The 25,445-nt window shown below is 40.2% G+C and overlaps 1 protein-coding gene across 3 annotated transcripts in view; it reads left to right on the top strand.

Moving 5' to 3' along the window:
* The window catches only part of LOC109037860 (serine/threonine-protein kinase GL21140), an 89,852-nt gene that overhangs the window by 21,407 nt on the left and 43,000 nt on the right, over positions 1-25,445 (top strand). For all 3 annotated transcript variants that reach the window (XM_019052706.2, XM_019052704.2, XM_019052707.2), the window contains exons 2-4: positions 4,347-4,484; positions 6,069-6,630; positions 9,766-9,862. In XM_019052706.2, the coding sequence (XP_018908251.1) occupies positions 4,390-4,484; positions 6,069-6,630; positions 9,766-9,862 (754 nt within the window). In that variant the 5' untranslated portion in view covers positions 4,347-4,389. The remainder of the gene's footprint in view (positions 1-4,346; positions 4,485-6,068; positions 6,631-9,765; positions 9,863-25,445) is intronic.

The following is a 25,445-nucleotide window of genomic DNA, read 5'->3' as shown; positions in this document are numbered from 1 at the left end:
AGAGAACGATTTCGATAGGAAATTTTATGCTCTGTTTGTTGGTTTTTTTGGTTTTTTCGTGAGATGAACCGTTGAGGAGATATTTGCAAAAATCTAATCGTGGGTTTTCTTAATTTTGAAAAATTGAAAATGGTGGCGCCCTGAGGACCAGCCAATTCTCCTGAAGTTAATGGATGGATGTCAGCTAATGAGAGAAAACATGGGAAAGACGTGTAACTGGTTGCTCAAAACTTTCAATTATAATATTTTCTCTCTAGAAGCAGGTCACACCAACCATGAAAAAATTCCTCAGGAAATTTGAATAACTCTAAACCTTTTTTTCAACGTGCTGAACAGTGAAAATGTCAGTTTTGTGACGTGTTACTTGGAGGTTACCAATGTATCAAATCGTTATATAAATGAACCAGGACCTTTTGCGAGCTTTGTCTATTTTGTTTTAAGTCTTGAATGTATATTGTTTGATATAATATGCATTGAAACACTAGAAAACTATATTATTCAATTTAATTTGAGACTTGAAGCGTGTAACTCAATATTATGTCAGTTTGGTGACGCCATGCGTTTTAGTTTGTGGCCACTTAAGATATTGCGCTTGTGTGCGGATTAAGGCATGGCTGAATGCGGAAAAGGAGAACAAACAGACGTGCACTTGATAAGTCCACATATTTCTTCCAATTTCTGTATAATTTCAGTTTTTTCCATGGTTCTTGGAGTGTCTCACTTATTCAATGTCAGTTTGGTGACGTTGTTTTCCATCAAAACTTTTGGTGGAACGTGCAAGGAATATGGGAGCAAATATTTTTTTCTTACATCTACAGTTGGCCTCTCGACCTAACCTCAATGATTAGTTTGATTTTGTTACTGTAAATTGGCAGAAACAATTAATAGGTAACAGCAAAATGTCAGTTTGGTGACGTCACGAAACCTGACGTGTCCAAACCAAACTGATATGTTAGGCTCGGTAAAGAAAAGTAATCGTATAGATATTGCGATGCACGTAATTAAATCCCATAGTATGGAGCTCTTAGACAACAGAAAAGTAGTTTATAGCTTGATATGGCCAAATCACTTTTTAACTTTTTTTCAGAACCATTTTCTCCCATTAGCTGAAATCCACCCCAATATGGCCATTTTCGGGCTTCTGTAGCACCTAAAAAAAAAAAAAAAAAAAAAAAAAAAATTGGTTTGGTTCGAAGGACAAACCAAAACCCGAAATTTGTTGTGCTGTGTTATAGTTACTACAAGGGGGACGGTGACTTAGTGGTATGGACAGCAGGGCGTTGTAACTTAGCTAAAGGGCAAGATGATTAAGCTTGGAGAGCAGTAGACTTTTGGATGAATAGACTACCTACGGGAAATAGATTTGTGTCTCATGGAAGAAATGATAGGAAAGACTGTAATAACACATGGCTTGAAGGGAAGGTTAGTATAGGTGTCGTTAGCTAAGTTGGCGGTTGTTTACTTTTGGTTTGCAAGCGCCTACGACGAATTTGGGCCTCTGCACAAAGCGGTGTCTGCTACTATCCACCTTGAAAACATCCGTCTTATGATTGTATCGTAAAAAAAACCACTTATCAGTTATGATTTGCGACTTTTTTGTGTGGGATGTATTGTGATTTCTGTCCCAAAAATGAAAGTGTTACACAGTTTGAAAGTATTAAAATAACTTATCTACGCTTGTGTTCTTGCTTCTGCGAGAGTCGGGTGTTTTCATGTGGATAGTATTGACGCAAAAACGCTCCCGAACCGAAAGTAAACAACCGTCAACATAGGTACGTAGGTGATGATACCTCTAAGAGAATTTTAGGAGTAAACAAGAGAGTATTTAGGATACTGTAGAGCAAATCTTTAGATACGCTGTTTGTTAAATCGGAAGGATTAGGGTATGGTGACTTCTGGAGTATCAAAGATGAGATCCCTGGTAAACTTAGGAGGCCAGGAATTCAAAAAGCGTTTAAAGCAGTTGTAGAAAAAATGCTTTAGACAGGGTGATTTAAGAATTTTCAAAAGTTCGACAAAAGTTTGCTTTATAAATGGGCTTAGTTAGAGATAGAAGATTAGAAAAAGTAGGGGGTGAAAAATTGAAATATAGGTAACACTGAGAAAGTAGAGGGACTGACTTAGGGAATGATGATGTAAAAAGATTCCGGATATATTTAAAAAGTTTAGTAACGAATCTTTCAAAATCAAGAAACAGAGTAGGGAATGTGAACCTAACATTTGGTATGGTAATGTAAATGGCTTAGTGGGGAATCTTGATGAAGTTAGGTTAGGGACCGGGCAAATGAGGGAAAATCTGATATTTTAGGGATGGGTGAAATTCTCTTGTGACCTGAAAAGGTGACAGATGATGAATTAAAAATCTAGGGATATAAGATTATCAGATCAAATTTAAATTGTGCTCACACAGGAGGTGTGGTAATTCACGTTAGATACATACAGTCTAGATTGTGATTGTGTAGGGACAGAAATAATTGAGAATAAATGCCTCTGGGTGAAATGTAATAATGTACGCAGAGGGGAAGGTGGAGAAAATGAAGTTAGACATGTTGTATATAACTGTAAACACCAATTTAAAAATCTTTTTAGAAAGATACGAAGAAAGTCATGATAAAGAAATTGAGTCAGTTAGGGAAGGCTAAGTAATAGGAGATTTTAATGTAAGATAATATTTGAATAGGGACTGGGGGAAAAAAGAAATAACAGATAATTAGATTTCCAACTTCAGTTCAGAGAGATAAAGATGGATCATGTAGTAGGTAATTGAAAGAGTCAGGGAGATGAATTATTTAGGAGTTTTGTTAACTGACGATTGAGAAGCATACAGGGAAGGTACATAACGAGATACTTCAAGGGAAAAATTACTATGTTATGGAGGGTGGAAGACTTCATTGGGAAAGATTGTAGGAAATTGATTTATAATGCATTAATTGAATCAAAATTGAATCACGGATTGCCATTACCCGGAGAGGCTAACTGCAAAGAAATTAGGGATCTGCAGGCGGGACAGAACTCAGCAATGAGACACTTATTAGGGTGTGACAGAGAAAGCAGGATAAGAGATTAAAGCGATTGTGTATGGAAGTGTTAATTGAGGTCAGAATTTGTTTGTTTTTATTTAAAGTTACGAAGAGTTTAATAGGCTTGAAGGACAATGAGATCTTAGTACGGACAAGAGAATGGGTAGGAAAATGAAACTTTAGTATAATGAAATTTAGTAAGTAGATGAAATGCTGTTTTATAAGGGATTGGGAGACTTAATGCTGTTCGGTTGTGAGAAATGGGAGGACTTGCAACCAAATGGGTTTAGGAAAGTCTGTGGAAGGAATTCAAAATTCCAAAGAGGTAACTGGGGGGGGGGGGGGGTGAACTCTTATGGAGGTGTTATAGGTGGAAGGTATTTGATTTGTATTGTTTCAGTATTAGGGACCGTAGTTTTAGGTGAACAAAACTACTTGTAGGGACAGGCGCATAAGATGATACAGATAGATGCAGGGGTGCAGAAACTGCCGTATCACTGTCCTGTTAAATGGGGGAACCCTTTGAGAACGGGGAAGTTTTATTTATTTATTTTTTTTTTAAAGTTGAAGTAAAAAATATTCAATTGCGCTGTTTTTGAGGGAACAAAACTGTCGATCGAGTTACTTTATGTTTCGGGCAAAATTCTACTAAAACTAACAAATGGGGGAACCTACATTTATTTTGAGGGAACCCTTGGAAGTTTCTTTGCCTTTGGATGGATGGAATTAGCGCTTAAGGGTTACCTGAAGTAAGGAAGGGAAAAAAAACCAACAGTTAACCTTTGCCAAAAGCTTCAGGAAATGAAACATACTAATGTAGTTTACCGCTCAATGAAATACTGTGTGAAGTTTGACTGTGTTGTATTCAGTCGGTATAAGATCTTTAATTTGTTTACCTGGCTTAACATGAAAGAGACCTTCATCGCAGCAATTTGACACTGATGCTCATCCATGCGTGACCAATAAGTATTATGCCATGGCTTAAGATCAAAGTGCACTTCAACACTCCATAAATGATTATCTGTTATCTTTAGCTTTTTCAGCTCCCGTTTGGAACAATGTGTCTAGTGTTCTCGCTGGTATGCACATAATCTTTATTTACAGTAATGAATGATGGATCCACGTACCAGATTATCAGAGCTTCGGAGTGCTTGAAATAAACTGCAAATAGTTCGACCTTCCTAGACTTTTAGAATTAATAACGTACGTTTCTTGTTTTTCGCTCCATTACCAAAGTGAAAGCTTGTTCTAATATTAATGAAAACTCGTGACTGGGCAAATCTCAAGTTTCTCCAGTGTGTTAACAAGCTTTTCCATTTTTTCTAGAACTCAGGAGCTCTGTAGAACATTTGAGGCCGAAGATGATCTTATGATATCTGTCGTGACTACACTGCCATCACGCACAATGACGGATGTTGCCAGAGAAACATCGGAAATAAACTCGGAAAATGTATCGCCACACAGGTATGGTCTCATTTGGGTTACATTTTACTTAGGGGGTCCTATCGTTTGAGAACAAGGCGGAACATTTTCAGGAGCATGGGAGGGCCGGGGTGGGGGAGGGGCAAAATTACTTTGATCCAAAAACCATTCAGTGCGCCATGAAGTACTGCTAATTGTAAGCTTTCGCCTATAAATGAGGGCTCTAGCCAAAAAATTGAATTGGCAGAGAACTCTTAAATTAAGACAGTCGTTTTCCACCGAACCCTTCGGCATAACTCCAGTAAACTTCAAAAAAAAAATCCTTTGATATCGTAGGTTTCAAAGTGATGCCCATTTGTATCCTTTCTGTACCATTTCTATTTTTTTCTTCTTTTTTTTATTATTACTTTTAAATTTATTTGATTTAATCTATTGTTATTTCATTAAATACTTTTTTTTCAATAAAGATAAAAATTAATAAAAGTACAACTGAGTAGTACCTTATTCACCTAAAGTTGGGATGAACTGACATAGGGTGTAAGTCCTGCGTGTAAAGCACAAGAACTTTAACTATCTTAATGTAGAATTATTTACAGGATTGAAAGAATAGGTCGAGCCTGGGAGAGGCCAATTCCCATGCCCTTTTCTTTGTTAAGCGATGTATTTCTTTACAATTGTCTAACAGCGCCACCACATCGGAATACGGATGATGATGTAGATGCTCCTCGCATCTGGAGGATATTTTGCAAATATAGTCACCTATCGCTTCTATGCCAAGATCCCTTTGTATATCTTTGTTCTGCTCGTAGGGGGTGGCATTACACAAACGTGGAAGCTGGACATTCCATAGGGTTCGAATGATTTTAATATTGGTGAGTGCAGGGGTGCCCCAGATTTGGCACTCTAAAAACCACACTGGGCCGATTAGCTCTTTGTAAAATTAAAAGTTTGTTGCTCGGGAAAAGGGTGGAATGCTTACCAAGCAACCAATACAGTCTATGAAATTTCCTTTTGCACTCATCTCTGTTTAATTTTATATGATGCTTCCATCAAAGCTCATAGTCCTTAAAAAGGCCTAAATATTTAGCTAGTGTTGATATGAGTAATATGTCATTACTGCTCTGAACAAAGCAGTGAAAAACAACCAATAAAAATATACTTGTGTTCACAAGCATGTCTTTATCCTTGCGCTACTCCTTTACGAAAACCAGGTCTTCTTGAATTCCATCAAAAGCTGTCTTGAGATTTTAGTGCGTGAGGCTGCATTGTCCGCATATTTAGCTGGGATCAAGTCTCTATCAGGTCGAGGGATGTCAGAAGTAAAAATGACATACAGTCGCTAGCATGGAACCCTGCTCAACCCCAGCAAGGCTGGGAAAGCTGTCTGACAAGTCCTGTCTAACCCTAACCTTGAACGTTCTTTTGTGGAACGTTCCATGAAGGAGGTATGACTTTAACAACCTAGCATGGCAGGCAGGCAAGACCCGACCCGACCCGACCCAGCATTAATACTAGTAGTTTATGTGAAACCTGATCAGGTGCCTGAGCAACACTTAAGAACACAGCTGCACAGTATTTTCCCTGTTTTCATATTTTAAAAGCCATTTCTTCTTTTTCTAATTTCAGGATTAAAAAGGCGAAAAGAGTAAGATTTTTGTGCAATGGAGACAAATTTTGTAAAGGAATTATGATACCCATCAATTCTGTCAGATACAGATCATTTGATAGTTTACTAACAGACCTGACCCGGATTTTTTCCGAAAATGTGAATTTGCCATGTGGGGTTAGAACTATCTTTTCAATGGATGGACAACGCATTTGCGACCTGAGCCAACTGCACGATGGGAAACTGTATGTTTGCTCAAGCAGTGGGGACGGTTTCAAAAAAGTTGATTACCTGTCATCCAACAGCTTACCTCGGATTAAGAGAGAAAGATCTTTCAGTAAGCTACAAAACAATAACAATAATCAAAATATTAATTCCTTATACAAATACACCAACAACTGCTCCATACGACCACGCATTGTTATCTTGGTACGCAACGGCAATCGACCGCGAAAAATAATTCGTCTTCTCCTTAACAAACGTAACGCCCCATCTTTTGAGCACGCACTTTCAACCATTACCGAAGCTGTCAAACTAGATACAGGAGCTGTGCGGAAAGTTTACACGATGAATGGTGTTCAAGTAAGTTCTCTCTTTCTTTCAGTTCTGTTTTCAGATATTGCATATAAGTGCATTTGATAAGCCTGTTTCATTCTGTTCCCTCTAGGTAAGCATGCACTCCTGCACATTCCATTTGGATGGAGTCAAGCAAAACAGTTACATCTACATTGTGATTTTTCAAAATCTAATCCCTTCTTTTGATTTTTAGAAGGAAACCAAAGTTTGGTGGATATAACCTTCACAAGGACAAGAAAAATTGCAAGAATTTACAAGTGGGGATGTTGGTTGGTTTCTCTCCTAAAATTCAACTAAATGATGATACTTTGGAACTTCACTATGTGGATGTGGTTGTTTTGATTAAATCCATTCTTCTAATGTATAACTAGAAAATGCGCAAGAAAATGAGTTTTCTCATGTCAAAGAGATTGAGTGGTTTTTTTAATTTTGTCCAAGTGCCAGGGTTGCAAATTGTTGTAGACTGATTGGTCGCAACTAAATAGTGGAAGTGCTCAAAAAATTATGGAGGCAGAGAGAAATGTGTTGTTTTTTTTGTTCAAAGGTTTTCAGATTTCAACTCTTGTGAATTAATACGATTTTGGCACATATCCTAAAACCATCCAAAAATTTTATATTTTGATCAGCTTGCTGTGCCATTCTCTTTGCAAAAACCCAACGCGTTACTGGCATAAAATTGCTGAGGCTCAGAACAATTTGTTCCCCTACAGAACAATTTGTACCCCTGCAAAGCAAGCGCTTCCATGTGCTTATTTTTAAGAGGTGAAAGTGTTGCTTTTCAAGAGTGCAGTAATTTATCATACAGGGTGTTTCAGACCACCCGTACCAGGCCTTTTTCTCGGTTGGTATAGGTCGCACGAAGTCGGAGACCGCGGGGTTGAATAGGGAATTGACCCCAAGGAATCCGAATTTCGTGGTCCCGAAACCCTCCCATCCCCCCTTGGGGGGTAAAGGGGGGGTCACGATACTAAAAGTCACAGTTCCCGACCAAATTGCGGATAGATCGCATCAGAATTGAGAAGCACGGAAAATTTCCTGTGGAATTGACCCCTAAAAATCCAAAATCGGACCATCCAAGGCCCAAAAATGACCCTTTAAAGAGGGGGACAGTACCCCCCTCCATACTTTCTCTTTGGTCTCAAAATTGACGTAAAATCTCCAGAAAAAGACAGTTTCCGAGGTAATCGACCTTGAGAAATCCAAATTTCATGGTCCCGAAGCTCCTCCAGCTCCCCTTGGGAGGTAAACGGGGGGGCCCAATTTTAAAAATCGGGACTCCTTTCCGAATCGCAAATTGATTGCATCCAAATTGAGGAGCAGAACACATTTACATCTTAAGTGACTCCTAAGAGTTCTAATTGACCCCCCTGAACGGCAGAAAGTAACCCCCTGAGGAGGGGGGCCTCGCCCCCGCCAAAAATTTCACAGGATTCCTCTTTGGTCGCAAAATTGACGTCGATTCTCCAGAAAAAGATGGTTTCTCATGTAATCGACCCCGAGGACTCTAAATTTCATGTTCCCTGAGCTCCTCGGGGTCGATTACATGGGAGACCGTCTTTTTCTGCAGAATCGACGTCAATTTTGCGACCACAGAGGAGTCTTGTGAAATTTTTGGCGGGGGCGAAGCCCCCCTCCTCAGGGAGTTACTTTCTGCCATACAGGGGGTCTATTAGAACTCTTAGGAGTCACTTAAGATGTAAATGTGTTCTGCTCCTTAATTTGGATGCAATCAATTTGCGATTCGGAAAGGAGCCCCGATTTTCAAAATTGGGGCCCCCCGTTTACTCCCCAAGGGGGGCTAAAGGAGCTTCGGGACCATGAAATTTGGATTTCTCAAGGTCGATTACCTCGGAAACTGTCTTTTTCTGGAGAATTTATGTCAATTTTGAGACCAAAGAGAAAGTATGGAGGAGGGTACTGTCCCCCTCTTTAAAGGGTCATTTTTGGGCCTTGGATGGTCCGATTTTGGATTTTTAGGGGTCAATTCCACGTGAAATTTTCCGTGCTTTTCAATTCTGATGCGATCTATCCGCAATTTGGTCGGGAACCGTGCCTTTTAGCATCGTGACCCCCCCTTTACCCCCCAAGGGGAGGTGGGAGGGTTTCGGGACCACGAAATTCGGATTCCTTGGGGTCAATTCCCTATTCAACCCCGCGGTCTCCGACTTCGTGCGGCCTAAACCAACCGAGAAAAAGGCCTGGTACGGGTGGTCTGAAACACCCTGTATGCTCCCTCTAATTTTTACTATAACCTCCTAAGATCTGATGATTTCACAATTTTTATTGTGCTTCAGTCCTGAGCCAATTTTAACTTTTCGCATTTTTACTTTCCACATTGTCAACAATCGCAGCAAAATTAATCTCCCTTTTGCAGCGTCAAATAGAACATTACAGCTTGCCTTTAATATTCAATGTTGTCAGTGTAGCGCTCTGGAGACTCAAAATAGTACTTTAAATAGCAAGTTGTTTTGCCACTGGGTCTTTAATTTTACTAAAATAAATGGGAAGACATCTTAGCTTGGGGACTTAGAAGGGTAATCCATCCTGTCTACTATAGTATCCATACATGTAAAGTAGTGTCGCTGATGATGAAAGGTAGCACATTCTCAATGTGGATCTGGATTTTTAAGAAAATCTCGTATGTAAGTGAGTTAAAACTTATGCTTTTCAACTTTTTACATTTTGACGAACGAAATTGTGTGGTGGTTTAAACTCCTGTTCTCACACCGATTTAAACTTAAGCAGATATTTTCTTTAAAATTGCTCTTTGACCTGTATTCAGAGCCCCTACAATGTGGGGCTATGGATGAGAGGGAACTATCGTGGAAAAGAGATGGAACAGAAAATGATCCATCAATTTGAAAGGGTAAACTCATTCATAATGCAATTACTGAGGTTAGTGTGAGAGGGTGTGGATATAATTACAAAAAAGAAAGATGTCAAGTTTTCATTGCTTTCCTTAACAGTGAAGATTTTTTTATTATTATTTTTAGTGTAAAATTTTTAATAATCTATCTATTTGTGTTGTAACCTTGATTGGACCCATGTCCTTGTTTACCTCATGAACTGAGGCGAAATTCATGTAGGTATTTTATTGTGGTGTAATAAGTGCTCGCTGACAGGATCTCTTATTGTTCATAGCTGTCACACCTGGAAGAGTTTTTTGGAGATGAGGATGTATTTATTGTTTATGGATCAGAAAGACTGTACAATGATGACTTTGAATTAGATTCAGAGGGTAAGTTGCCCTGATGTGTCGTAATTTCTTTTAAAAAACTGCTAAATCAACTTCTGCCTGCCTATTTAAATGTCCATCCCATTAAATAAAAAATATATTAATCGAACTTTGCATTCCTTTGGATTGTTGATTTACTCAATGTCAGATACCAGGAGCGAATTCTAGATCAGAGCTAACTACAGGGTGTCCCAGACCACCCGTACCAGGCTTTTTTCTCGGTTGGTGTAGGTCTCACGAAGTCGAGGACCGCGGGGTTGAAAAGAGAATCGACCCCAAGGAATTCAAATTTCATGGTCCCGAAACCCCCCCTCCCCCCCAGCCGCCCTTGGGGGGTTAAGATCCCAAAAGTCGGGGTTCTCGATAGAATTGTGATTCGATTGCATTAAAATTGAAAAGTATGGAAAATTTCTCGTGAAATGGACTCCTGAAAATCCAAAATCGGACCACTTTTCGCCCAAAAATGATCTCTTAAAGAGGGGGACAGTGGCCCTCTTCAAAAATTCCCATTGGTCAAAAATTGACGTACGTTCTCTGGAAAAAGTTGGTTTTCCAGGTAATCGACTCCCAGGAATCTTATTTTCATGGTCCCGAAGCCCTACTAGCCTCCTTTTGGGGGTAAACGGGGGAGCACAATTTCGAAAGTTGGGGGAAATCGTGACTCCCCAGTTTACCCGCAAAGGGCAGCTAGGCGGGCTTCGGGACCATGAAAATCCGATTCATTTGAGTCAATTACCTGATCAACCATCCTTGCTTGGAGAATGTGCGTCAATTTTTGACCAAAAGAGAAATGATTGAGGGGTTTGCTGTCCCTCTCTTTAAGGGATCACTTTTGGGCGTAAAGTGATCCGATTGTTGGATTTTTAGGGGTCGATTTCACGTGAAATTTTCCGCACTTTTCAATTCTAATAAAATCGAATGGAAATTCGATCGAGAACCCTGAGCTTTTGGATCGTGAGCCCCCCCCCCCCCCCGTAGTCCCCAAGGGGGGGGGGGGCTGAGTGGGTTTCGATACCATGAAATTCGGATTCTTTGGGGTCAATTCCCTTTTCAAGCCTGCGGTCCCTGACTTCGTCCGACCTAAATCAACAGAGAAAAAGGCCTGATACACGTGCTCTGGGACACCCTGTATGTATGAACATTAAAATGAATCGTAAAGGCTGATGACTCATTTTGGGACGCAACATTTGGTAGTAAAAAGTTATTTCGTTTACACTGACGCACATTTAGCTTCAGCGCTGCAATATTTTAGCAGTCAAGAGCATTGCTTACTGTTTGATAGATCTTGTTTTTGATCTGTGTTGTCTCATAATAATTTGTAATCCTCTTGGTGATCGTTTTGTTCCGACTTTCGTTTAACTTTGCATGTAACTATTTCTTGAACGGTGACTATCCATCACATGTTTCATAATATGCAAGTGAGCATACAGGGTGTAAGAAAAGTCCCCTCCCCCCCATCTAACTTTTTACCTAATTGAGGTAGAGATTTGAAACTCGGAGGATGTTCTTAGGTCAAAGGGAGCTACTTTTTTGGCCACCCTAAAATTTTTGGGTGGTAACGGACCCCAACTTTTTTTTTTTCAAATAGGAAGACCCGCTTTGTGATACCTCGTTCGAAAGAACATAAAAAAAGAAATTTTTTCGCGCAAACCCGAAGTCATTATCTTAAGCCGTTTCAAAATGGCGGCCGGTTAAAGTTCAAATGGCCGAAAATTGGCATCTCGGCTATTTGCATATGGACTTGTTTGAAACTCGGTCTCTGGGGGTATTTTCGCATGAGAAAAACGAATTTGACGTTACAACTCAAGTTTGTCACTTTTTGGCCATTTTGGACCTTATCCGGCCGCCATCTTGAAAAATTAGGGTTTTTTTTTAAAAATCTAACGTCAAATTCGTTTTTCTCGTGTAAATACCCCCAGACACAGAGTTTCAAACAAGTCCATGTGCAAATAGCCGAGATGCCAATTTTCGGCCATTTGAACTTCAACCGGCCGCCATTTTGAAATGGCTTAAGATAATGACTTCGGGTTTGCGCGAAAAAATTTCTTTTTGTATGTTCTTTCGAACGAGGTATCACAAAGGGGGTCTTCCCATTTGAAAAAAAAATTTGGGGTCCGTTACTCCCCAAAGGGGGGCCCCCAAAAAATTTAGGGGGGCCAAAAAGTAGCTCATGTTTACGTAGGAACATCCTCCAAGTTTCAAATCTCTATCTCAATTAGATAAAAAGTTAGATGGGGGGAGGGGACTTTTCTAACACCCTGTATAAAGTTGCGTGCAATCAATTAAAGCGAAGAGAGAGAAAAAAAGAAGGGGAAAAACAGTAAGGTAATAAAAAACAGTAATACTAAGGAAAAAAGTTATTCTGAACACTGAGAAAGCTATGTAGTGTTCATTTGATAAAAATTATTCAATATAATATAGAATCATCATCTATCATATAATATAGTCCAGTACTAATAGATATCAATAGGGGGTTATGAATGCAAGGAACATGTTATGGGAGGTTAAAGATGATTCTTATCATTTGTGCTTTTGGTCGCTGAATTGGAATGTGATGCTATCCACCAAATTCGCTCTGTGCGAAACTTTTTTCTCCGTGGAAAAAAAAATTTCCAGAAAAGTTGGAGAACTGCCGGCTCTTGCCAAAAAAGAGCAGTTGGTTCGGCCGTCGAAGTGAGTTTGGAATGGAAGCTTATACTGACTTAAGCTCAGAGAAAAATTTCCAGATAAGCGTAGGAACGGTTTCCGAGTACTGGGTTGGGGGGGGGGGGGGGCAATGGGACCGAAATCCCATCTAATATTTGCCGTTTTCTTGTTGAATTGATGTTGCCATGAGCTTCTGGTCATTTTGTAATTATGCTCAGCACATCGATACTTCATTATTTGTACACATATAATTGAAATTTTACTTTGAAGAGGCGATGAATCGATTCTTTGTATTGATTTTACACTGAACATTGGTGGTTTTCCAGGATTGAAAATTGCCACTATTGATTTATGTAAGAAATAGTAATCCGTTGAAGATCAGAAAAATCAGTACAAAGAATTGATCATCGACTCCCCAACGTAAACTTTCAATTATACGTGTAAAAGTAATGAAGGCTCAATATGCTGAACACATTTCCAAAACGACCAGAAGCCCATGATAACATCAATTCAACAAGAAAACGGCAAATATTTGATGGGATTTTGGTCCAATTGTTTCCTCCCCTCCCCTAACCCGGCAAGTTGAAAACTGTTCCTACGCTTATCTTTAACTTTTTCTCTGAGCTTTAGGTCATTATAAGCTTCCATTTCAAACTCCGTTTGACGGCCGAAGCGACTGCTCCAAAAGCCGGTCATTTTTGGAGAGCTTCATGGAAAATATGAGCAATTTTCAGCTCTGGGGGGTAGTTTTAGGCCTCCAAAATTTACCATATGCCTAAAGTTGATGGTATTAGTGATCAAGTACTTTAAAAAACCATATCTAGGTAACCTATAGTCATCATATCTATGAAGGACATTTCTTTTCAATGATAATAACAGAACTTTATACCGGTAATTTGCCTGTTAGCGCCGATATACATTTAAATCGACTTTGTTTACCAGCAGCTGAACAGGATCGTTTTCTTTTTAGCTTAAATGACTCAGTAGACACTCAACTTCCAGGATCTGAAGAATTTTTTCTTTTGACTCTTCAAAAAAGGACCCCGCACAGATGCACACCTCTTATGGGAAGCTGCACCATGACCAAATGCTAATTCATTTATGTCATTCGATTTTCCTCAAGATGCTGATCAAAAGTTATAATTGCGCCAACTTTCTACGATGCACCGTTTTCGCAAAACACCTATGAGAAGATTCAATTATTCGGAGACTATGAATAAAAAAGAACAAAGCATTTGAGAACAGGCCCGATGTAAATAAGGAAAAAACGTAGTGCGTGTCCGTCTTCTTATCTGTACCTGCCGACTCAGGGGCTACTCCCTCCCGCACTCGCCCGGTAGACGTTCAGACTTTCCTGTTCTTATGCTCCTCAAGAATCTGATTTGGATGGTGGTCGAGCAAAACGGCGTGCGGAATCCGAGATAAGACTGCCGCTCGGTGCGGGAGTCCCCATGATTTCCTTGTTGGCACACAGCCGTTTGTCAATGAAGCACTGAAATGAGGAATCTTCCGGCTTTTTATCACCGAATAATTGAATTTTCTCATAAGTTTTTGCGGAAACGGTGCATCGTAGAAAGTTGGTGCAATTATAACTTTTGATCAGCATCTTGAGGAGAATCGATAAACATAAGTCAGAAAGCAATTCTTCATGGTGCAGCTTCCCATAAGAGGTGTGCGGGGTCCTTTCCGAAAAGTCAAAAATAAGGGCCACCCTACTGGTGCATCGAGGAAGGACCGATTTTAGGACTGAACTATACCGCGACGGTCGCGTTTTTTGAGGAATTTCAACAAATTCATTTGCGAAAAACATATCGTAGGTCCTCTGAATTCGGTTGGAACCGCACAACAAAGGATAACACGACGGTCAAGTGTTTCTACACATGATATAAACTACAGCTAAATACCATACCCAGTATGGCATACCAATACAGTATGGCAATACCATACCCAGTATGGCATGTAGCTGTAGTTTATATCATGTGTAGGGACTCGCCAGCAAAAGATAAGACGCAACGCCGTGCGGTGGTGCAGTGCCCTGACGCCCCTGCAAGGAATGCAACTCATCATAAGACGAGACAAGACGTCAATGAGCCTCTAGACGGGGTACGAATTGGAGGCTCCAAGCACATGAATCTGCATCAGAATTTCGCGTAGAATTCAATGGTACAAACGGGAATCCATGAAACCTACTAATAAGCGAGATATTTGCGTAAATAGAATGCGCACAGCCTATCGGCTCATTGTGATGTGCACTCTGAAAATCAGTTCCACAAGTCCAAACCCTGACATTCTTTTCTTTGACCATTCTCTTTTCATTCTCGCCACAATTTAAGTGTTATGCAGTTTCATTATCTAAAATATGTATGTGGTCTTGAATTCATTCAGGAGTCAGAAGTTCACCTTTCTTTTAGTATTACAGCCCTTTGACCCCTCAAGCTTCACCGATAAGATCTCATGTAGTTCAAGGTTTCTCTGGCCCGAACCGAGTGATTACACATCTGAGGTGTGTCTCATGGTTCTTCAAATTAGCAGTTTAGAACTAAATTAGGGACTACAGTGACTCAATGCAGTTCTGCCATGGACCAAGAGAATAAATAAGGACCCCCAACTCTGGTTACCGCTGACATCAGCGCTCCCTGGCAGAGGGTGTAGTGAACTAAACCGACGATTGGGTCCTCCTGTTTATATTTCCATGCACCTCCTATTTAGGCTTATCACTCAGTAGTGCTCATAGAAGTTTCTAGATCCTCGTATCCTCGTGGTCGCCCTGCAGTTTTGAAGAGTTTAGTGTGAAAAGTTTCCCATTTTCATTTCAATCTTCGTCAGTCTTCGGGTACATGAACTGGTAATAATGTGAAGTGTTTTTTCTAACCGTTTTACTCAGCAGCAACTACTGTTGAGAAAGCCAAAGGAATTGAGGGTGTGTGTGTGTGTGTGTGTGCAGTGTGCAGCAGGAATCAGGATTGTACTTTTAGCCGAAGGTGCAAGTGAAATCTTTTGATTGAGAAATAGTGTTGTACTGATAAAAATCAACTGAGTGTCACAAAATCAAAGATACTTGACTTTAAGCATTACCTTTAATTTGATTATTAGCAAGTCTCTTTGATTCTGCGTCAGAAGTTGACTGAATCATCTTTGCTCGTGTTTTGATAAGATACTTCAAATCAAAATCTTTCGCATTGACCTCTGCAGAAGGTATGTATCTATACTATTTCATTAGTTTGCGAAAGTAAAATGTATTAAAGTATCTAAACATATAAATAAATCATAGATAAACAAAGAACATTGCATGGAATAACATACTATAGAGGTACGATCGTGGACCATTGTGGCGTTAGTTCACCGCACCCTCTGCCAGGTTTGCTGCAAGCGCGCGGTAACGGTTTTTAACACAGGTTTCAATAGGGAGTTGGGAGTCCTTATTTATTCTCTTGGTCCATGGTTCTGCTCTCTTGTTCAATGTTTGTTATCAGTGTCTGTTCTTTTACGTGACCAATCTAGTGCATGCACTGTTACGCCATAAGTACAGGTATTATTGCTTTTTTCCTACTGTCAGACCTTTTTCTTAAGCGTGCTGATTCACCACAGAAATTGCCCTAGTTGTGTAAGTAATTTGGTGTGTAGTTACTGAATTAATATCTCCTTGCGGTGATGCAAACTTTCTCAGATCCGTCATAAGTGGGTATTGCATTTAGACGATCACTCTTGCCAGATGAAATTACTGCTCTAGCAGCTTCAAATTTATACTTTGATCTCTGATTCACTAATAAATAACACTTTATGGTGTATAAATAACACTTTATGGTGTATAAATAACACTTTATGGTGTTATTCATATTTAATCAGTTCAAAGCTAATTCGACAATGAATCATCAATGGTCCGATCGAAAAAGGAATTTTCTGGTGCGTGCTACGGCTGAATCGACATTACAACTAAACTTTCGAAAGCATGAACCTTAAAAAAAATTCACCAGGAACTGGTACTTGGTAAGTAATAATTATATTAGCGCTCTCTTATTTCTTAAGAGATGTGTGTCCTGTAAAGGAGAGGTTGCGATGTGGGCCGAAATCGGCCCCTCCGCGGAATTGGATAATTTTTGGATATTTGGAAGTTAACGGTGCATATATGATGGGAATAATCGAGTTTTGCCGATATTCACGTTTTTTGGCTGCGAAACAGGGGCCTAAACATGGCTCCGTGGCCGAAAATAGCTGAAATTTCTCGTTTTTCGCGGTTCTACCTCAGATTTCGACCTTGGCCCAAAGGCGACGGGTGATGAGCTTCGAATATGGTGTCTGAGACACCTAGACACGTAACATACTTGAATATGATCAACCGTCGCCTTTGGGCCCAACCTCAAAATGGAGCTTTTCCAACTTTTTACCCCGAAATAGCTGAAAATCCATGTTTTCCGCGGTTCTACCTCAGATTTCGACCTGGGCCCAAAGGCGACGGGTGATGAGCTTCGAATATGGTGTCTGAGACACCTAGACACGTAACATACTTGAATATGATCAACATACTTGAATATGATCAACCGTCGCCTTTGGGCCCAACCTCAAAATCTAGCTTTTCCAACTTTTTACCCTGAAATAGCTGAAAATCCATGTTTTTCGCGGTTCTACCTCAGATTTCGACCTATGCCCAAAGGCGACAGGTGATGAGCTTCGAATATGGTGTCTAGGACACCTAGACCCGTAACATACTTGAATATGATCAACCGTCGCCTTTGGGCCCAACTTCAAAATCCAACTTTTCCAACTTTCCAACAAAGCAAACTTCTCTGACTTCCTGAGGCCATGATAAGCATTGTTGAGTTACATTTCGTGAAAACTGCATGCAGTCAAGAAGAACCTATAGTGAAGTTCCTATCATCAGATATCTTTCACCTGAGATAGTCATCAAATACAAACCTGTATGCTGTTTAATTACAGTGAGCTTTTCATAAAGGTAACAATACCAAGTACTGGAGAGCTCAAGCCAGCGATCAAGGAATCTGGAGCTGACAAGTTAACCTATAGGTGAAATAATACAAAACTCAATTTTCGCAGTCATTCAAGTGACTTGTGACAGACAATATAGCAAGAATATATGAATCCATTCTCTGTATTCGAAGGCAAGTTCTGGGTTCAATCCAGAACCTGAATAGAACGTTGCACAAACAGTACTTTTGACCTATTTCGGGCTAAAAAGTTGGAAAAGTTCAATTTTGAGGTTAGGCCCAAAGGCGACGGTTGATCATATTCGAGTACGTTACGTGTCTAGATGTCCCAGACACCATATCAGAAGCTCATCACCCGTCGCCTTTGGGCCCAGGTCGAAATCTGAGGTAGAACCGCGGAAAACATGGATTTACAGGTATTTCAGGCTAAAAAGTTGGAAAAGCTCGATTTTGAGGTTGGGCCCAAAGGCGACGGTTGATCATTTTCGAGTACGTTACGTGTCAAGGTGTCCCAGACACCAGATCAGAAGCTCATCACCCGTCGCCTTTGGGCCCAGGTCGAAATCTGAGGTAGAACCGCGGAAAAAATGGATTTACTGGTATTTCAGGCTAAAAAGTTGGAAAAGCCCGATTTTGAGGTTGGGCCCAAAGGCAACGGTCGATCATATTCAAGTATGTTACGTGTCTAGGTGTCCCAGTCACCATATTCGAAGCTCACCACCCGTCGCCTTCGGGCCCAGGTCGAAATCTGAGGTAGAACCGCGAAAAACATGGATTTACAGGTATTCCGGGCTAAAAAGTTGGAAAAGCTCGATTTTGAGGTTGGGCCCAAAGGCGACGGTTGATCATATTCAAGTATGTTACGTGTCTAGGGGTCCCAGTCACCATATTCGAAGCTCACCACCCGTCGCCTTTGGGCCCAGGTCGAAATCTGAGGTAGAACCGCGAAAAACATGGATTTTCAGTTATTTCGGGGTAAAAAGTTGGAAAAGTTCGATTTTGAGGTCGGGCCCAAAGGCGACGGTTGATCATATTCAAGTATGTTACGTGTCTAGGTGTCCCAGTCACCATATTCGAAGCTCACCACCCGTCGCCTTCGGGCCCAGGTCGAAATCTGAGGTAGAACAGCGGAAAACATGGCTTTTTAGCTATTTCATGGTAAAAAGTTGGAAAAGCTCCATTTTGAGGTTGGGCCCAAAGGCGATGGTTGATCATATTTAAGTATGTTACGTGTCTAGGTGTCTCAGACACCATATTCGAAGCTCATCACCCGTCGCCTTTGGGCTCAGGTCGAAATCTGAGGTAGAACCGCGAAAAACGAGAAATTTCAGCTATTTTCGGCCACGGAGCCATGTTTAGGCCCCTGTTTCGCAGCCAAAAAACGTGAGTATCGGCATAACTCGATTATTTCCATCATATATGCACCGTCAACTGCCAAATATCCAAAAATTATCCCATTCCGCGGAGGAGCCGATTTCGGCCCAAATCGCAACCCCTCCTTTCAGAATCTACTCTCCTGCTATATATCTAAAGAGGAATACAACATCTCAAGTGGGTGAAGTCATAAAATAGTGGAAATTGGTCATTCAAAGGGCTTCTCTCTCCGAGACATGAATGAACCAATCTGAAAGCTGTAAGTTACGAATAATGGAGGGTCCAAGGTGTCTTCCCTGCTTTATAAGAGAAGGAATTGTGCCTCAGGCCTTAAATGCTATTTGAAATTCCAAACATTGTGAAATCAAATGCACGCTACACTTCATCTATGAATTTGGAATTTTGTCTCAGAGAAACTCTGATAAGACCATTCTGGTAGGTATTCCTGGTTTCTTTTCAGAATTTTTGTATTCTAGTTTTCATCAAATGCTAATCAACAGATATTGCACAAAACAGTTGCTAATTATTTGAGGATTCATTCCTTAATCAGTACGTTTTATGTGTTTCATGCAGCGACAAGCCTTACTGAATTTCATGATATGAAGTGATCACACCTACTTACCTGCAACATAGTTAGATCATCCTCTAAGCGTTAAGAAAATATTTTTCCTCTCTTTTAAGAATTCAGGGCGAGGAAAACCTGCTCAACAGAAGTTTGTGTAAAATTGTACCATTCAAAATCACCTAAGAATCATTTCAATGGTAAAGTTGCCAACGATTCTTATTGAAAGTCGTTTGGTTCACTGAATTTTTCAGGTACCGACAGATGAAAGGATCTTGAAAAGTCATAGTATTACATCCCACCATGAAAACAAGTTAGGAAAAACACTTTAGATTGACCAGGGATGACATTTGTAACATTTACTTCTCAAGCCAATCTAATGGCCAAACATCGGTATCATTCGCAAAACGTGTAAATTGCATATCCTGAATACATTGCTCATACTTTCTACATCCAGTTCAGATTTTCAAAGGGAAGCAAGTCAGCATATTGTTTTAATTAATTACTGAATTTTCTGCCCATGTAGAGGAAAAATATCACATTTCAGAGATTTTGTTGAATGATTTTTTAATTGAGAAATTAAGAGGAACAGGAAGTCTGAAACTTTGTGAATTTAGGTAAGTGGTTTCCCAGTTTAGCCTTGTCATTCATATGCTCGTTTTGCCATGAATGATTATCCACAAATGTAAGCATACACACACTAACTGTCCAACAACAGATCCGTATGTACCCTGGTGATACCTTAGTAACTTCAGATATCTTACCTTTTGAATTACTTGAATGGTTGAAAAATATTTTCATTTTAAGACGGATGGTCATGTCCTGATTGAAGCTTTCGAAAGTTGAATGTAGTGTCGATTCAGCCGTAGCACGCACCAGAAAATTCCTTTTTCGATCGGACCATTGATGATTCATTGTCGAATTAGCTTTGAACTGATTAAATATAAATGACACCATAAAGTGTTATTTATTAGTGAAACAGAGATCAAAGTATAAATTTGAAGCTGCTAGAGCAGTAATTTCATCTGGCAAGAGTGATCGTCTAAATGCAATACCCACTTATGACGGATCTGAGAAAGTTTGCATCACCGCAAGGAGATATTAATTCAGTAACTACACACCAAATTACTTACACAACTAGGGCAATTTCTGTGGTGAATCAGCACGCTTAAGAAAAAGGTCTGACAGTAGGAAAAAAGCAATAATACCTGTACTTATGGCGTAACAGTGCATGCACTAGATTGGTCACGTAAAAGAACAGACACTGATAACAAACATTGAACAAGAAAGCAGAACTGGATTGAGTCACTGTAGTCCCTAATTTAGTTCTAAACTGCTAATTTGAAGAACCATGAGACACACCTCAGATGTGTAATCACTCGGTTCGGGCCAGAGAAACCTTGAACTACATGAGATCTTATCGGTGAAGCTTGAGGGGTCAAAGGGCTGTAATACTAAAAGAAAGGTAAACTTCTGACTCCTGAATGAATTCAAGACCACATACATATTTTAGATAAAGAAACTACATAACACTTAAATTGTGGCGAGAATGAAAAGAGAATGGTCAAAGAAAAGAATGTCAGGGTTTGGACTTGTGGAACTGATTTTCAGAGTGCACATCACAATGAGCCGGATAGGCTGTGGCTCCAGGTTATAAAATACGAGGAAAATGGTTGTCAAACGCTTTCTTGAAGTCGAACACGGACTGTAATTAATGAAAATTAAAAGATTTCGAGTTGCTTGGGTGCTTGGGTCCTTCCTGTTATCAATTTTCGTTTGTTTACGATCCCGGCGTTTAGAGCGTTGGACGTTTTCGATGGCCGATGCTCAGTCGGCCGCCAGAAGCGCTGCGCTGCGACAATCCTACTGGCTGCAAATGTGACGTCATTCGTATGTTAGGCGAGCGGGATTTACAAAAATGCGCATTCTATTTACGCAAATATCTCGCTTATTAGTTGGTTTCATGAATTCCCGTTTGTACCATTGAATTCTACGCGAAATTCTGATGCAGATTCATGTGCTTAGAGCCTCCAGTTCTCACCCTGTCTAGAGGCTCATTCGATGCATTTTTTATGTTGCATTTTTCGATGCAATATTTATCAATTATCGAAGTTTTTTCGGGCAAATCGGTCGACAACAGTTGAATCAGATCGTGCATCGAGTTTTACAAGTTTAGCGCAGCAAAATGCCTGAAGTGCAGCCGATGTTTCTTTAGTGGGAAATTTCTACCCGCAAATTTTTACAAGTAAACTTCCTTCCAATCAAGATATGTTACGGGTGCTATTTTTTTTACATGCGTCAGTTGCATGTGATGCTTAAAGATTTTTCATGTATGGTTGTTAAAAAAGTGGAGAGCTTTTGGTATGAAGGAAGAATTCCCGCCTAACACTCGCAAGGCTCAGTGAAAAAACTGAACAAGCCTTACAATACGTGTCAAAATCACACACACAACACAAACAACATTGCACAAATGCATCGAATAGACGTCTCGTTTTATCTTTCGATGAGTTGCATTCCTTGCAGGAGCGTCGGGGCGCTGCACCACTGCACGGCATTGCGTCTTATCTTTTGCTGGTGAGTCCCTACTTTTGATATAAATTATAGCTAAATACCATCCTCCTTTATTTACTAGATACAACTTATGTGCAAACTTTTGGTAATTAATTGACATTTTGGAAAAGTTAAATGCATTTGCATGAGAACAAAAGAAATTCATGAAAAATTATCAGTGAAATCGTATTTTACCCCACAGCAGAGTAAACTTTTCAGGTTTTATAGAGTTTTTGAGAACTGTGGTAACCACGTGAAAGTACGATAAATGTGGAGCTAGCATGAGTTCCATGACTCCAGACCGCATGAATCTTATCTAAAAGGAAGCCTCATCACAGGGACAAATGCGATTGCCGCGGTCGCAATTGCGTTTCTGCCCCTCTGTCGGCAAAGATATCTCTGTTTCTAATAATCCGGAGGAAAACCTGTTGATACCATGTAAAAGTACGTAAAAAAGTGTGTTTGAGTCAGCATTATGAAGGGTTAAGAGCAACATCGTCATGCTCAAACAGACGCGGGGATCTGTTTAGAAGCGTAATTTGCCGCGGCACCGCCGCAACTATAATCAGCGGGGGGGGGGGGGGGGCGTCTATTAATAATTATTTTTTTTCAAACAACTTTTTTTCCCGTTCTCTTTTAACTATTTCTAAACTTTTTAGAAGGTTAGATGATATCAAATCGGACAAGTTGAATGTAAGGACACCATAATGAACAGCTCAATAATCGTCGGAACAAAAAAGAAAATAGTTTTTAGCAAAGTTGTAACCTAGTGAATTTGCGACAACATCGAAGACAATAAGTTTTTTGCTGAGACTGAAATTTAAAGCCACTAGAAGGCGTGCACAAATTTTGCAGGAGCCTCTTTTAAGCCAGTAATTAAGCGCACCAATCCCCGAATAGGAGGCAATTTTGTCCATTTTATTCGGAACCAATTTTAGGTTAATAGGCTAACAATAAGAGCCAGCTGCACTTTTGGCGCCACTACTCCAGCTCGCTTGAAACGTTGCAGAAACCTAGTTTTGACCTCCCTAGTAACGGATTGGGCAATATTAGACCTCAAAAGTGGTGCATCTGCCGCTGCGCCCCCTAAAAACGGGAAAAAGCGTGCGATGGCCACTTTTTGGCTCCTGAAAAGTGCTTTGACGTTGTTCCCTAACCTTTATATTGTACGCACGTATAGTTTGGGTGCATGTTAACTTAGTTCTCGCCCGGCAGACGAATTTGAGTTCATGCGACCGATCGGCAGACCCTGAAAATGGCCCTTTCGTGCAATAAAATCGAACAGAACAGCCACTTCTTGGCTCCTGGAAAGTGCTTTGACGTTTTTATTGTACGCTCGTATAGTTTTGGTACATGTCAACTTACTTTTAGCCCGGCAGACGAATTCAAGTTCATCTGGTCGATCGGCAGACCTCGAAATTGGCTCCGCAAGGAATAAAAATTTAAGATTACGGTGCGACCTCTCCATGGTGGATGGACTCCACGCACTCACCCCCCTCAAAAACAGGTGCATCGGCTCCGCACCAAATTAGAGAGAGATAGAAAAAAGTGGTGCGTAGGGCTGACGCCCCTAACAGCTTGTAGGGGAACTTTTCAGATCATTCAATCAGATTTTCTCAACGGTATACCAGAGAAAAAAAAAAGAAAACGGAAAAAAATTGTCCCTTCCCTCCCTGGGTTGCTCCTAGTGGACACTAGGTCCACTGTACACCGTAAAAAAAATGCAACCTATAATCAAAATGGTAACGTTGCATGGTGCCTATGATCACTGTGTCAACAAACAGAAAAATATCTGCCTCATAAGTAAGATTAAAAAATTAACCCTCTATTGCATGAATTAACCTTGGATCATGGATTTGGAAATGTAAATTTTTTCCTGAAAAATCTTCATATAGTCTCAGAAAGTACTTCGCAGTTTTTGAATTGAAAGAGTGTTCCATTATCTTTCATGTCAAAAAAATAAGACTTATTGTTAGATTTCCTTGAGAAGCTAACTAAAACATTATTACTTCAGCCACCTGAACTGCAAACTGATAGAGGTGTAAGTACATGACGTAAAGCAAATACAAACCCTGAACCGCTTTTATTTCCTCGTAGTACAAGGAAACAAGAAAATCAGTTTTTCAGCCCCAGGTGGTCAATAAATGATAGGATTTCGTCTTGTGAGAGCCGGTCATTTTTTGGAGAGCTCCATGGGAAGGAGTAATTTTCGCTGTAAGGGGTAGTTTTAGGAAGCAAAAATTTAGCATATGCCTAAAACCGGTGTTATTAATGTTGAAACTCGAGTACGTTAAACAACCATATGTAAGAAACTTAGACATTATAACTATCAAAGGGATTTCTTTTAAATAATGTAACAGAATTCTACACCGGCAATTCAACTTTGCCTATTTTAGTTCCAATATATATTTATTTCGACTTTGTTTTCCAGCAGCTGAACAGAATTGTTTTCTTTTTATGGCTTTAATGATTTTATAGACACTCTACTTCTAGAATCTGAGGAGTTTCTGCATTTGGCTCATCAAAAAATTTAAACTCCTTCAGGTAAACCGGGCGGGTATATTGTTTTGGAAAATTGCACGACGTGGCCACTTTAAAGGGGAGTAAAGGGCGGATTAAAATGGGCGAGGTAAATTAAGTTATTTTCTTGTAATGTGCTCTAAAAAGTATGTTACCCCCAAAGCCGTAGCAACATATTAAAGGGCTAAAAATCCGCGAAAAGACGAGAAAACGCGTCTCTGCGCGCAACTCTCGCAACTTTAGGCTCCTAAGAATGCGCTTAAAATTTGTTTTCCCCAATTGCATTTTTTCGCGTTATTTTCTCTGTAAATAAAACCATTTGAGGGTTCCTCACTTTAAATTTCCGAAAACTCAAAATTAAGGACCACCCTAATATTGACTGTAACGTGTAAAATTGCTGGAATGCACAATTATATGACTATGAAATGCGGCCATTGATCAACTTTCCATCCTACTAAAATGAGGCTTCACTGTTATCATTCTCCTTTTTTGCTTCCTTTGCGATGCATAATATTCATTCTGCAGTTTTCGGGAAGGTTCCAAAGTTGAATGTTTTGCAGCAACGTAATGAAAGGCGTATTCGTTTACCCTGCGGGCTACGAGGGGCTTGGGCCCCAGGCACCACTTTTTTTCAGTCTCTCTCTAATTTGGTGCGTGGGTTCCATGACCTGTGGAGCCGATGCACCTGTTTTTGAGAGGGGTGAGTGTGTGGAGTTCATGCACCATGGAGAGGTCGCACCGTAATCTTAAATTTTTATTGCCTGCGGAGCCAATTTGGAGGTCTGCCGATCGACCGTATGAACTTGAACTCGTCTGCCAGGCTAAAATTACGTTAACATGTACCAAATCTATACGTGCGTACAATAAAAAGGTTAGGGAACAACGTCAAAGCACTTTTCAGGAGCCAAAAAGTGGCCATCGCACGCTTTTTCGCGTTTTAAGGGGGCGCAGCGGCAGATGCATCACTTTCGAGGTCTGATATTGCCCAATC

Source organism: Bemisia tabaci, chromosome 2, assembly GCF_918797505.1.
Source record: "Bemisia tabaci chromosome 2, PGI_BMITA_v3".
NCBI lineage: Eukaryota > Metazoa > Arthropoda > Insecta > Hemiptera > Aleyrodidae > Bemisia > Bemisia tabaci.
The sequence above is the reverse complement of the archived record's forward strand: the minus strand, read 5'-3'. Positions and strand labels throughout refer to the sequence as shown.